At 43.3% G+C, this 15292-nt stretch overlaps 1 protein-coding gene across 1 annotated transcript in view; it reads right to left on the reverse strand.

The window, feature by feature from the left end:
• Positions 1–14765, reverse strand: part of camsap2a (calmodulin regulated spectrin-associated protein family, member 2a) — a 42416-nt gene extending 27651 nt beyond the window's left edge. Inside the window, exons 1-2 of the mRNA XM_076278888.1 lie at positions 14170–14765; positions 8670–8929 (exon numbers count right to left, since the gene is read on the reverse strand). Of these exons, the coding sequence (XP_076135003.1) occupies positions 8670–8929; positions 14170–14308 (399 nt within the window). The 5' untranslated portion in view covers positions 14309–14765. The remainder of the gene's footprint in view (positions 1–8669; positions 8930–14169) is intronic.
• Between the last annotated feature and the right edge of the window lie 527 nt (positions 14766–15292).

Genomic DNA, 15292 nt, shown 5'->3' on the forward strand with positions numbered 1-15292 from the left:
CGCTGCCTTGAGTTGATTGAGGGTTCATGGGTAACAGCAGGCGCAAGTGGTCTACACACACATTATACACATTACACACAGAGATGTTCCCAAAACATCATCACTCTTACTTCTTCTTCTGTTCAATCAACATTCAGAGGACCTGCAGTAACTGTGTCTGTGTTTGAATATCAGATTTAAGCAAGCTTTGTTTAGGTAACCATTAATACTCTAAGCCTTTTTGTAAGTCTTCCTTGATTGTTCCCTTTCTATCACTGCAATGCTTTACTGACTTTCCGCAGAGCCAACAATAAAAACGTCCATTGGCAGCACATCTGCACACTGCTGTTCATCTGGTCCTGTAAGACCACACTGACATGCAGGTGCAGCCTAATTTATCGCCTGAATTCAGCTACAAAAATATCCTAGCAGACCGGTGGGCCTCAGTTTGAATGTCCAGTCAATGCACCAACTTCTGTGTAAGAGCCTCTGGCCAGACAAGAGTTCAACCAGAGAGAGAGAGAGAGACAGAGAGAGAGAGAGAGAGAGAGAAAGAGAGACAGAGAGAGAGAGAGAGAGAGAGAGAGAGAGAGAGAGAGAGAGAAAAGCAACTGCAGCAGGATGGGGAGGATGCTACATTTCACTCTCTCTGCCGGGTCAGCAGTTTTTGTTTTTCACTTGACCGGACTCCAACAGTCGCCCAGAGCAAGCTGATTTTCCTCCCAGATGAACTGTGACAATCTCACATGCTTAGCCCAGGAGAAACGGGGGATCAGAATCAATCCATACAGAGCCACTGGATTACATAACCACACAGAAAAAGACTCTTCAGCTGTTTTTTTTTGCCACGCTTTTTGTCATTTAAGCTGATTACTGCGCGCAAATCTCCTATATTGATCTGACATCTCAGTATGAGCAACATTTCTACTGCCAGTGTTCCTGTTATGCACCAAATGTGTTTGTGCCACGGCTCTCCACTAAAGAGAACGCCTTCTGCTCAAATGTTGAGTGCAGCGGGCCATAATCCATCTGATGACCAGACACTTAGGGAACCGAGCGAACGGAACCCAAATTCATCTGTGACAGATCCGTGTTTGATGATGCCGTAGATGGATTACCTTGACATCCCATAGAGGAATGTCTGGCCCTCATATCTAAATCTATTAACCGAGGCAACTGCATGTTCTCGTATCGGTGTGGAGTTTGAGATGCGACCGGGTCAACATTCTCTGCACACTCGCTGTAGGCTGCCCCGTGCAGTGACTACATGCAGGATTCACATGCACTGAAAATGACAGGGTGTGCAGTGGACGCAGGCAGTTATGGCTTCTTGCACAATACGGCCCTGCGTCGCTTTATGGACGGTCTGGAGATTTAATATCCAGATCTGACACTTTTATCGCTCTAGCCTCTCCGACACAGGAAAAGACAAAAAAGAAAAAGGAAAGGCTTGAAAGATGCGTGGCACTGATTTTCTCCTGTTAAAGTCTTCCTGCCCAGTGGGTCGTTCTTATACGAGACGCCCCCTGCTTCACACCGTCTTGGCCAGACACAGAAACGTTCTCTGCTGGATGTGGCCTGTTTATCCGCTTTAGTCTGTTTAGCCTACAAGAGGATGACGCATGAGCAGCATCTTCATAAACCACAAGAGAAAACAAAATATTCAAGCGTAACAAAGAAAATGTATCAAAAAATAAAATGCTGTCATTACTTTATCGCTAGTTTTACTGTCTTTTTTACAAAGGAGGCCTGCGATAGCCAATTTTAAGACTATCTAGATTTTGTGTATATCTATAACATGCAACGTGCTTTCCATAACACAACTGCAATTTCTGTGGGTGACCGCATACTTTCACTTCCGAGTGTGATAAAGCAATAATCAAGCACACAATAAACAAAGCTCTTTCTGTCGCTCCAAAAGCTTCTTGGACTAATCCAGTCTAAACCATGTGCTGGAGTAGGTCTTAAGGCCTGTGCACATTCTCCTCCAGTGTACAAGACAGAGAGTGGTGACCCAAAACTGCTTATATGCCATAAAAAAAGACAAAAACACAGCCTGTGGCGCCATGCCCTACTCAGAGATGACAAACAGGTGCAGGCTTGAGCCACAGTGTACTGCCATTTCTGGATAAAGGAACAAGTGAAATGTACTCATCATTATAAAAGTACTTAAAATAAAAGAGCACAGGCATGCTGTTTCATACACCTTTAAACAGTATCACTGATAATCCAGAAAGCTGCAATGCACCAGCATAATCTGTAACAGTTTATTACTAATAACTAGACAGCTAATTGAAATTAATTCACAGTAATTGTTTCTAATGGAAACAATTACACTTATTTCACGAGAACCAAATCACAGGAAACATGGCCAGCGTCGTGTGCTAGGACATGCCTCTGGGGGCCTACCAAGGAGGCACTGGGTAAACACGCCACTGTTTGCTCAGAGGTAAAGACAGTGGGTCAGGAAATGGCATTCCAGCAGAAGATCCCTGTGTGGAGACAGTTGGGGCGAGGGCACCTCAGATACCTCTTGGCCTGACATTTCCGCTTGGGGCACGTGGTCAGATGGTCCTCACTGCCCAGCACACTGGTCCCACGTCTCCAGTGTCAATTAAATGCTGTGTCATGGTTTCATATGTCTGTCATACACTGAGACTAAATGTGAGGAGAAATGTGAGTCTGCTAAATGCTCATTGAAAAAAAAGACCTATGGATGACAAAAAGAAAGAATCTACAGTATGGAAGAATTACTGTTATGAATTAACTAGCACAGAACCAATTAAGAGCTCAATTTTCGACAAAAATATGCCCACTGTCGAAAGGTCAAGTATCTCATTATGGCTTTTGTCTCGTAACAGCCATGAGGGAGGTGAATTCTAGGCCATCTTAAGATTTGAATAGTCTTGGAGATTAGAGCAGAGTGGAAGGATATTTCCATGGTCTCTCTCTCTCTCTCTCTGAGAGAAGAAAGGGAGTGATGTAGTGAGTGTGTGTAAAGCGCTATGAAGTCAAATTCTCCTTGTCTATCATTACTATGCATAAATATTCTGGCTCTACGTATCTACCCACTCACAGAAAGACTGATGTGTACCAGTATGTGCTTGAACTAACCAGCTCCGCAAAGCGAATCCTCCCTCCACGCAATAAAGACAAACCCCATCACCACCTGCCTTTCCACCACCCCCACTCTTGAAACCAGTCTCCTTCCCAGCCTGCCCGTGCAGAAGGTAACCATGACAACAGCAACGGCAGCGAGCAGAGAGAGAAGGAGTGGTGGTGGCGGTGGTGGTGGAAGGGGAGGGGAGTTGCCAGGCTGGCTAAGCCGCGTGTCTCCCAGCATCCTCCTGTTCCCCAGCCAGCCCTCAGCCCGTCAGTCTGGGCCAGCCGAATCAATGAGAATCCACCCCGTTTCAAAGAGAAACGTTCAGCCTCAGTTCATTACCTAGACAGGGTATCGATAGTCACGCTGGATACTGTACCAGACCAGCCATTAAGCACGTCTCCATCAGCGAAGAGTCCTCCCCCCCCCCCCTAATGCACACGGTGGCATACGTGTCTACCAAACACACACCCACTGCACTGACTGAAACATTGGCGTGTGATATTGTATGCACCCTGTGAGCACAAAAGACAACATCTCTTCAATAGCTAATTAGTATAATTTGCCCTGTAAGTAAATTATTGCTTAAACACATGCCATTTTCATTTGCTTTTCACATCTTTTAATCATGTTAGTTCAAGAGGTTTTGGATGATGTCCTGCTCCATTGCCCTGCCCTCCATAATCGGTGCCAAGGAATGCATCTATACGTTGCTCCAGTCCTCTTTTTGAAAGGACATGGCATGATATGGAGACGCAAACATTCAACAAGCATGTCAACACATCAGCCCTCACTGCTGCTTTGTGTAGGAGCGTGAGGAGGGACACGCCCACGGCAGAAGTGGGTCAATGTGTTCGCGTTGTGCCGCGTCGTGGCGGAGAGTGAATAATGCATCAGGTTTTGTCTCCGGCTGGAACTTCGGGGTCGCTGGAGAGACCCCCCGACTGCTCAGAGTTCACACATACACAGCCAACTAGCCGTCAAACCACAGGCACGACGCACAACGTTAACGCGCTTCCATTCAGGTAATAATGTAGCCTGGCTATCCGCCACTGCTTACTGCCCTGCTTCATTGGGAATATACAGTGTGCCGTATGTACAATGAATGGGATCAACTGAGAGAATGTGAGTCTGACTGCACTAGACTAGCGTTAGTAAAGTAAAATGTTATACAACAGACAAGTGCCGGACATCTTGGGCTAAAATGTAATATGACTGAACAGGTTTCCATTATTCATGCATGAAAAAAAAAAGGAACGGTCCTGTGTCATGGCCATACGTTTTATTCTCAGAATGTACAAATACTCAGGAAATACTGATGAAATGTGCATCCTTGTTGAAATGTTTGAAATGTAAAAAGGCACAAGTGGAAATACCAATGGAAACACTAAACCCCTTCACTGATCTCTTTTATGTTCTGCTCAAGGGCCATTTTAAATGACATCACTGCACATCAAAGTTCCATTTTGTGCCTCATTGGTTTCTAAGGCACCAGCCATAATTCTCTTCAACAGTTACAATGCAAGTCTTGCCTTTTAAGTGGAAATAACTATACACAAAAAAATAAATGGTCCTTTTTAATTAAGAAATGTAATCAACCATCAACAGCTCAGCAGTTTTTGTTGTCATACACTTACCCTAGTGAGCATTTTATGGCACTCAAGCCACATTGGCATACCCCCTCTAGACCTCCTCACCAACAACATAGTGCCAGTTCTAATGGTAACAGTTAATGCCCCGAGGCAACATCAGGGCTAAAAAACGTAAGAGAAACCTGGATGAGCTCAGCATCACCATGGCGACACAGGTTAGTCATAGCTACTTGCTGTGAGCGTAGCAACAAATAGCTCAAGAGAGACACATGGATGACACACTGGCAGAAATGACAACAATCATGTCCATGGTGATCAACAATTCATCACACCACACACTTCCAGTGGCGACCAGTTTCTTAGCGGAGGAAGACGCTTCGGCTGCATCTCTACTCTCACACACAGCACAGACTTACCACAGACATCTTAGCCTATTGACTTAGGCACTTAAAGCCACTTCCACTACCCCAATAAAACACCCAGAGAAATCAAAACATCCTATTACTTCCATCTCTCTGGAGGGCAAGACTATCTCCTCTCTCACTTCTGACGTATTGATCGAGCCATTACTCCAAGTGTTTAACGGCCTTTGTTACTCATTGTTTCTAATAAAAAACAATGCTTGGACTACATGTATTATTCATGAAAGGACAGCAACAGAGAGAGAGAGAGAGAGAGAGAGAGAGAGACTATGTGTGTGTGTGTGTGTGTGTGTGTGTGTGTGTGTGTGTAAGACTGTGTATGTGTGTGTATGAGTGTGTGTGTGTGTAAGAGAGAGAGATGGGGGGGCTGTGTGTGTGTGTGTGTGTGTGTGTTTGTGTGTGTGTATGAGTGTGTGTGTGTGTGTGTGTGTGTGTGTGTGTGTGTGTGTGTGTGTGTGTGTGTGTGTGTGTATAAGTGTGTGTGTGTGTGTTTGTGTGTGTGTGTGTGTGTGTGTGTGTGTGTAAGAGAGAGAGACGTGTGTGTGTGTGTGTGTTTGTGTGTGAGCAAGTGAGTGAGTGAGATAGAGAGCGAACGAGAGCTCTTGCACTTGGAGGCAGTCTGTCAGCTACACCCACTGTGGTGAATAAAAGGAGCCAGCTCAGCTCAGCTCAGCTCAGCTCAGCTTGCCCTGCAGTGCCTGTGGTGGAGCCCTGGGAGTTCCCTGGCCGAGAGCAGCTATGGGATTCTCCACTACTGCATGTTGTCAGTAGGATGATCTGAACCTGGAGAGCCCCACAGAGACAGATAGCTGAGAGCAGAATAGGAGAAAAGGCATTTGTATTCAGCGCACACACAGCAAGCTAGAGAGCAAAGAAAGAAAGCTCCAACTATGTTGTGTGAGGCCAGACTCCTCTAAAGTAGTGACAGTCTTAAGTGTTTCCCGCTTGTTCTTTCTCACAGACTACAGTTGTTCCCTGGAAGCGAGGCTTAGTCGTAAATCTCCAGCCCATATTTGAAGGTCAACTGACACCAAGTTTTATCCAACTGCCACATGTAGTAGTAATTAAAAAGAGAAACGCACAGTCATTCACTTAATGCCTAAGCTCGCATTTCTGTCCTCTGGCAATTTGTACTCACCACAGTCTTTCTTTCTCTAACACATTCAATGGAAACCCAAATTCAAATGGAATGGACCGGATATCAAGCACCACAGATACCGTAACTTCCACCGCCCAGCACCATGTACAGTCAACATTTAGACCAAGCGTCTTCTAATACAGCCTGAGAAACTATATATCTTACTGTTCAAATTTTAGCCATGCTTAAGACAAGACTGACTCACATTTAATTGTTTGCTGAATTAATCTCATCATTGCATATCACTGCATGGCACACAATGTAAGGATGGATTATCACACTGTGTTATTTTTAGGGTCTGGCATTTTGGTACTCCTCCGCCTCGTGTGCATATGAGAGAGATGGTAATGCTGAAATGTGTGTGGGTGCATGTGTGGGGGGGTGGCCAGCAGCTGAGGATAGAAACGTGTTTCTTTAGCAGAGTCACTTCATTACAGCATAGAGCACGAAAAAAAAAAAGAAAAATGAGGAAAACAGTGAGCAGCCTCTTGAATGTGTTCTGTCAGGCAAAGACGGGTCTCTATGCTGACTGAATCCAGCTGAAATGGCAGAGAGAGAGAGAGGGGGGGGGGGGAATCCTTTTTGCCTGATGGGGCTGACCATTTTGTCAAAGCTCTTAAGAGTAATTGAATCAGGAGCTGGGTTTCCTTCAACACAGCCGCGGATTTCCTGCTGCGCTTCGTTGGAAAGCCACAGCATCTGTGCAGAGCAGAACAGGCCCGTCCAGTCCAGCCTGCACCCCTCCTGAAAATAGCTCTGCCCCATGAATAATCGACATCCAACCTGCTGATGCACACCAAAACTGGTCTTCACAGTCTGTGTCCTCCTCAGGTCAACATGCGCAAGTGCCTAAGACAGGCTACATCCTTAAAGGCCAGTTCCGGCGAGGAACACGGAACAGCTTTCTCGCCAGGGCAGATACCTGAGCTATTTTTAAGAGCTGGAAACTTTCTCTGGAGGAGTACCTTCACTTTGCACTTGGAAGTTTAAAGCTGGAGTAGGGATCGGGATTATATAAAGCAATTCATGATGGAGGAGTGATGAACATGAAACTGTCAGAAATCCTGAGAATGCGGGTTTTGGGACGGAATTACGTAATGCAAGAGGTATAGCACATTGCTGTGTGCTGGACATGAAAGCCACAGCTACTGCTTTTTAATTCATGAATAAAAATGCATTCTGTGGCTGAGGTGAGGACACGCACAAATGCCAAGTGGAAAGAGGAGTCAATCATCATCTCTCCTTGCTAAGAATACAATGACAGCTAAAAAGGCAAGACAGGACAGAAAAGAGTGGGACGAGAGAGAACAAGTCAGGAGGATGCAATACTGATTGTGTGAGAAAAACACTGTGAAGGAGTGTTAGCACAGGTCTACCACCTCGATTCTCAGTTGTTTGTCAATTGTAAACTTGTTATGATGATACATATGACTGTCTTTTGTAATTCAGGGAATTCAGAATTCAGGAATTCACTTTCTCCTCATGGTCTAAATCAAGGCTCGACATTAATGGGTGCCCGGTTGCCCAAATTGTTACAAGTGGCAACCTGATTTGGCTGGCTTTGGCAACCAAAACCTCATGCCTGGTTGCCAAGCTGACAACCACTTTTAACCACTTTTAAAAGTTAACGTTGAGCCCTGGTCCAAATACCATGTTAATCATTGCAATAGACAAACACTCCACCACTGTACAAGCTGGGATTCTAAAATGATGGATATTATCACAGAAAGAGTTCAAATCATTCGACTGAAAGCAATAGCTGTCTCTCCAACCATCCAGATGGAACAACAACACCACAAACCCAAAACAAACCTAAATCAAACATTGACATTCTTTCTCATAAATACAAATACGTACTGCATGCGCAGATCTCATAAAAAACACATGAAAGCCTCAGGCTCCACAATAAATAACATTATAATTATCCTTTAAGAGGAAAATCACTCATCCAGTAAGGGCCCCCTTTGTTGCAGAGAGGAGAGAGCATAATGACGCTCTTATGTAAAAAGCTGACGAATAATCACAAGAACAACAGTCAATAACATGGCTTCGCCGTGAAGAGAGAGCAAAAACCAAACACCGTTGACAGGAGAGGAGACAGAAGGAAAAACAGGAAGAGCAAGAGGATCCAATAATCAAGAAAATGGTGAATCATACAGACACAAAACAGGGTGGAGCCTGTCCAACAGCAACAGCAAATCCAACAGACATACTGAGGTGTTGACAGTCAGCCACTGCTCCTGAATGTTAACACAGAATTAGAAGAGAGATAGAGAGAGAGAGATCAAGGGGGAGAGAAGACAGAGAGAAAAGGCCTCACACCAGACTGACTAGCAGAGGGAATGCTGTGCATGTGTTGGCAGCCAGCGTGTGTGTGTGTGTGTGTGTGTGTGTGTGTGTGTTTGAGGAGAGGAGGGCCCCCCCTCCACACTCACCATCTGGATGGGCCTCTTGCTCAGGTCCCTCTCCGTGACCAGCCGCTCCTGGTCGGTGACGTACAGGCCCTTCTGCGCCAGCGCCTGGATCACGGCGTCGTGGCCCAGCAGCGGCTTGGCCGCGTCGCTCTTCAGGATGAGGCTGCCGGCCCGGCAGTAGAGCTCCGCCGACAGCAGCTGACCCACCACTGGAGGCTTCAGGTGCTCCTGCTCATACTGGTCTGTGTAGAAGGGCTCCTTCAAGTCACCCGGGACACTGTCTGCAAGAGGGAATCACAACAATATGCTCACAGTTAACAGTTCATGCCATAGAGGAAGGAAATACAGAATAAGAGAGAGAAAAATACTGATACATAGAGGATATAAATTCTAAAATTGTTATTGTATTTTGTGTTTAAGATCACAAATCATGCTGAACCAAGAGGGATGTATATAAGAGATGCGCGTTTCATACTATTCATGTAAGACCATGGACATTTAAGATCTTAGGGGCATCACTGTTTTTGCCTGGACAAATATAAATGTCAAATCATGTCCACTGCAATGAAGCCCCAGGTCCAAGTCTGTCCAGTTAATGCTGCTTGGCCAATAGGGTTGCTGTGGGCAATGCCATTCACTAAGACTTGTGCAGCTAGTTATAGAAAGCTACTATGCTGTTCTCCGGAGCCATTCAACAGAAAACATGCCCAGTGCCATCGGGGACTGAGCCAAGACAGTATCAGATCGGATCTTTTCACCAGGGGGAGAGAAACACGGAGAGAACGATGCAGGAGAGACTGAGCATGAGCCAGGAACGCACCAGCAGAATAAGAGAGATGTTTGCGTGCCCCCTTTCCTTCACAGCAGGTGATGGGATGCAAACATGCATAATTTGCATGACGAACTCATACAAACATGTTGCAATGCATTAAGACATTTGCTTTCCAGCTACAAATAAAAGAAGGCATGAGTGTGTCCTTATGTCCTCATGTCCTAAGTATGCCCTGACAAATCAATGTGAAAGAGAGGATTCTGCCAGTGTCTTGCAGAGTTCACCCCTTGCCCTGCCATCCACTTAATGTTCTGCAACGCTGACAATAAGTGAGCTGACAGTTAAAAGTGTTCCCCTACAGTGTAAATAAATCAGGGCCAAAGCCACTGCACTGCGCTGCACTAACCCACACAACTGAGGGCAGAGGATGAGGCCTCCATCAGTGCACTGAAGATAGAAAAGGGCTCTTAATGAGACCACCTCCAGTGAGAGAGAGAGAGAGAGAGAGAGAGGGAGAGAGAGAGAGAGGGAGAGAGAAAGAGAGGTAAGAGAGAGAAGAGAGAGAGAGGGAGAGAGAGAGGAGAGAGAGAGAAATGCGTTGAGCTCCAATAGCTGAACTTGCAAGGATTGAGCAAAGACCTCAGGTTACTGCAATGTGCAAAATTACAATCAATGTAATATGTAAATGTGTTAGGAATTGTGCTTGGTCTTAGACTTTGACAAGAAACAAATGCAATGGCAACATAAGAATGTTTTTTTTCCTATTTCCTCCTCCCACCTATGCATATGTTATTACATCTTGAAATAAGTATTCTACAACACTCACATATGACATAATTCCAGTCATAGATCATCCATTTTTGTTCCTACTTTGACATTTACACCAATCTAACTAACACCTGGGCATTGCCGGCCTGATCAAAAGCATGACTGTCAGTGGCTGGACTTTCAATGGTGCCATGGCAACCGTAATTGTGGGTGGGGGAGTAGGGCCTTGATTGATCGTATGGGCAGTGTGTACAGCACATCTCTCTCCAGGAGATCCTCCTGCGCACCATCAACCAGACAGAAAACAGGAAGGGAAAGGACTCACACTGCGAGGGGAGCCACTCACAAGAGAAACAGGAATTCATTATTCAGACTCACATCTCAATTATTTATCTTCCAAAGAGGCCATACTAGTGAGGATCATAAAATCTATCTTTGAAAAATAAGGTAAGGCCATCCATACAAAATTTCATTCTGAAACACAAGGTGCCTTCCAAAAGCAGCTTTTCCCTCCGATATACAGATAGTTTTAGGCTTGCACAAGGTGCAATATTACCTAATATATCATAAATTGTAGATTTAGACAAGACATTTCTCTCAAACAAAAGTGTAACAGTTAATCATCAACATCTTGCATAAATGCAAAATTTAACACTGACCACTGACCTCCAGCAACATCTAATTGGCACATGATCATTGGAAATTATGAAAACCATGTGACGTCTCTGATGTGACCCCACAACATATTACTCAAAAGTTTCTGATTAGCCAACAGCTGGCAGTAAACCCAGCCCAGTGGTAGCCGTAAGTGTGAAGGAGACTACATTGTCTTGCTGTTCTAGTGAGGTACAACCTCGACTGGATTTATTAGTTAATGCACTCACATGATGTTGTGGTGGTGGTAAAGCTATACATTGATTTGTTTACCTCATCTGCAGTTTCAGCTGTGGCCTAGCAGAGCTCAGTAACATTTAGTGGTTTCAGTTGTGAACAGAATCAACAATAAGTGTTAAAAGCTGTCATCACATTTATTTTTAAGGAGAGGGCAAGACAAATATTTGCATAGATGAGACACTGGTTAAGAATGACTTTTTGGGTGATAAATTCAAAATACTCCTGTAACTAGGTGCCATATTATGAGTATGGCAATCTAATCTCATTCAAGTCAAGATTACTGTTTTTTTTTTTTCATCTGCAATTTTTCACTTTCTGATATTTGACAAATTTTGCAGCACCTTTATCAAACCAGCAAAAACTAGGTAGGTGCTTTTATCAAACATTTTCAACAAATGAAATACATTTACTATGATATATGGTGTTGAATGAGCTGTATATTGTTCCGTAACTCAGCAATCTGTTGCTGGCATCAATTTATGAAATTCAAACGTTAATCCAGTCCTTACAGGCTTTATATGAAGGCTTATTGGGTCTGGTGTCATCTGCTTCATTTGCTTGAAAGCAGACCATGACCAGGAGCTAAGCATGATTGTTTGATGGGACACATCGACACTGGGGCATTTAACCATAACTGGCCAAAGAGAACCAGGGGGATTAAAGCACCAGAGTGCTTGGGTGTGAAAGCACCCTTGAAAAGTTCACAGCAGGCTTAAAGGTCACTGCAGTTCTCAACATGGTGTGTGGTCAAGCAAGATTAATCTCAATGGGAGGAATTTCATTTCTTATGTCACAAGTTTGGGTGTCACTCTCATTCACAGGTCATGAACTCTTCTGGAGGTAAGCGGAGGTTGAGAGGTTTGGTACTGTTTTTATCCCATCCGATGTCAAAATCATAATTTGCGCATTAAATCATTGGGTCAACTAGAGAGCAACTTATTTTGAGGTAGTAGTACAGGCCTTGTAGATAGTGTTATTAATGCCCTGGTTAAATATGACATACAGCTGGTCAGAAGTAACTTTTTTGGCATTCAAAGTGAATTTGTGCAGGAGTCCAAGACTCCATGATTAGAAACTCAAATGTTTTCTACTGGCTGACCCTACGTTCTGTCACAAAATAGGGTGATGGGGAGACAGGACGGGTTTGAACCTGACATCTCACTGCTACAACAACACATATTCATTTCATCATCCCCAGATTTGATATTATGTGCCACAAAAAAAAAACATTGCATCACTACACTCAATCAGTCAAACCTTCTGTATTTGTTTCCAATGCAATGATTTGTGGGAGCTAGTCAAATGTGTGGAAATGACCATGGTTTCCTCAACTGGTGCAACAATGCAACCCTCAGCCCAATCTTGTAGGCCTACATACATATCTAGGCCTACTGGGAGGATTGTCTGGGCACATGAAAAACAGATTTCTCCCTGCAGCATGTAAGGGGGTTGCACCACAGGAGAGGATATAGTGCTTTTATCTGTTCAGTGCCTTGCCTGTTCTTTTCAGACATCTGGATCTCTTTGTTCACCATATCTGAGACCAACAAAAGAGGCAAGACACAAGAGAACAAATTATAAACATTTGTACACAACATCATAGTCACATTATTTGCGCCATGGAATTAATCATATCTACATTATTTCATGCATAGGTTTATGAATGAAAGTGTGTTTGAGGTGGTCAGCAAGATATCACGGACCTTAATTTTTTTTTTTTTTTTTAAATAAAAATAACCATTGCCCTCCACGTTTACATTTGCATGGGCTGCATCATATGAATTATGTCATATCCTCTGTAGACCACACTAACATTCTCTGCTTGAGAGCCCAAGATGCCCTATGCTATGGCATACACTTTACACCCACATCCAGCTCTTTGTCATGTCTTTGTGCAGTATCATTGTTCATGTTTTCAGTGTGTTACAATTTGCCTTAGACTGAGGCTCAACCTGCTAAAACCATGACATTAAATACAGATCTAAACTCTAAATCTGAACAATGGAAAGTTAACAATGAACCATATTTGGCCACCTTAACTAGCACATTTTTGTTCCTATTGGTCAAAAGGCTATTATACAGCTTTACCCAAGTCACCACAAGTGAAACGTGCGGTTTAGTCTTTCCAAACACAATTCGTTCAGAGTGAAGCATAATGACTGGGCCTTGATAGAAGGAAACTGATTCAACAACTGAGCTATCCCCCAAGGGCCTGTCTGACTCTGCACTTCATCCAGTTTCAATGCGAGTTCACAATAAGATGTTGAAATTTGATTCCTGTAGTGTCTAGTGTAGGATATACCTAGCCTGCACACTGTATGGGAGATCTTTGTGATGTGGTGGAAAATCTTTACAGTAGGCAACCACATTGACTCACGACATGATGATGTCATGTCATCCCTGTCTTTCACAAGGTAACAGCAACAATAATGCAAGCAGTTTAAAAGGTTACATTTAATTAAAGTTTTAATAGAGGTGTTTCTTCATTGTTTATTTTTTAATTAGGCTAAGAAAAAAATGCCATACCCCCTGAATTCCAGTAATATATTGAATGGGCAATGCAAACAGTCTCGTTAAAAGGTTTTTGCAAAATCCAGAGCTTGACCATTATAATTCTAATGCCAAGTAGCCAACAACGAGTTTTTTCTAAAGCTTTATAATTCCGAGAATCGGATGAAATTGTGAGTCTTCAGCACTAGATTCCAATGCCTGATTATCCACTGTCCTCAATTAGGAATGAAAAGCCCCGATTAGTGTCCTACAATTAACTGAACCCGACCATAGTGCTAGTTGACACTATAGTGATAAATTGTTAAATTCAGATTTTTTTAAATAATTTTTTTTAAATAATAATAAAGGGCTAAAATATGTTTTTCAGACATTTAAAACCTGTTCTCTAAACACACAATAGTATAAGGGCCTATAGGCTAACTAGGCTAAATAGGCCTACTATGCCTACCCGTTGAGCCAAACAGAGAAGGAATTATAGCTGAAGGGATCTCATCATTAAGGAGAAGAGTGTCCAGCAATAACAATAACGGTAGATAATTAAAATGTTGAGCTCGAACAAGAAAAGACGCCACCTACCTGTCCCATAGGCTTTGGCCACTAGCCATGTGAGGCTTGAGAAGATTTTAGCCCTGTTGAAATCATAATGCTCAAAAGGCTTAATAGTCGGAATAATGAAAGTCTTTTTAATTTCCTTTGCGTCGACCAAATCACCCATATTAACACCTCGACGTGTCAAGTTCCTTGCTGTAGAAGCCTTGAGATTACGATGCAATGGCTAATGATGACATCCCACCGTTGGAATTTAATGCACCAATCTGATTGTTTCCGTGTATCTAAAACCCGATACAGTTTTCAGACAAATACACACATTATTCATAAGGCAAGTCGGTTATGTGTTGCCTTTTAAGTCTATATTGTTTCCCCCCCAAATGAGTCCTGACGGTAGCGCACGTCCATGCAATTTCCATCCATTCTGTTCCACTTGGATTGTCATTCAAACGCTATAATTCGGATTCATGAGGACATAGCCTATGCTCCATAAATCCTTTTTTAAAATTCAGCCACAATAGCTATTGTGCTCTATACAGTCTTTGTCTTTAACGCGAAGTCGTTTAGCTGTTTTCATATCCACACGTTTTCATTCGGGATATTTACGGTATTCCCTCCTCTATTCAATCTGGCTCTCTGCGGTTTTCCTGCCGCACTCCGTCTTCTGTGAAAGGCTCAACACACTGCGCTTGCGCGGTCCGCCCAAGGGGCATATGTGATGCAAACAGCTTAACTGTTCACTTTTTCTAAGGAGGATGCTTTAATCGTTGCTTTGAATGGTAGTTTTCACTATGTATTCTAATTGCATATCTATGGAAAAAGCTTTTTAACAGTCATTTTAACATGTTTCCAGTGCACACCTAGCCTATGCCATAACTTTCTCGGCCAGATGAACTGTTGACTAAAAGCATAATTAGTATGCTCTGCCTGGGAAATCACTTTGTAGATTCACTTGCACATCAGTGACATATATTTTGATCACATATTGAATAGTAGTTGCCTTGGTTACTAGTAACACATCATTGTAAGCATGTTAAGATAGGCCTATAGGAATGGTGAAAGTGATTTGTGTGGTTGGCCAGGCTATATTAGTCTACTTTTGCTGAGAATAAACCTATAAAATATTTTAGGTTAAAGTAGTGTGGTGTGG

Source organism: Alosa pseudoharengus, unplaced genomic scaffold (genome assembly GCF_046254945.1).
Source record: "Alosa pseudoharengus isolate Yale_2024_CS ecotype anadromous, Long Island Sound unplaced genomic scaffold, YU_APseudo_1.1 YU_APseudo_1.1_scf_11, whole genome shotgun sequence".
In the NCBI taxonomy this organism is placed as follows: Eukaryota; Metazoa; Chordata; class Actinopteri; order Clupeiformes; family Clupeidae; genus Alosa; species Alosa pseudoharengus.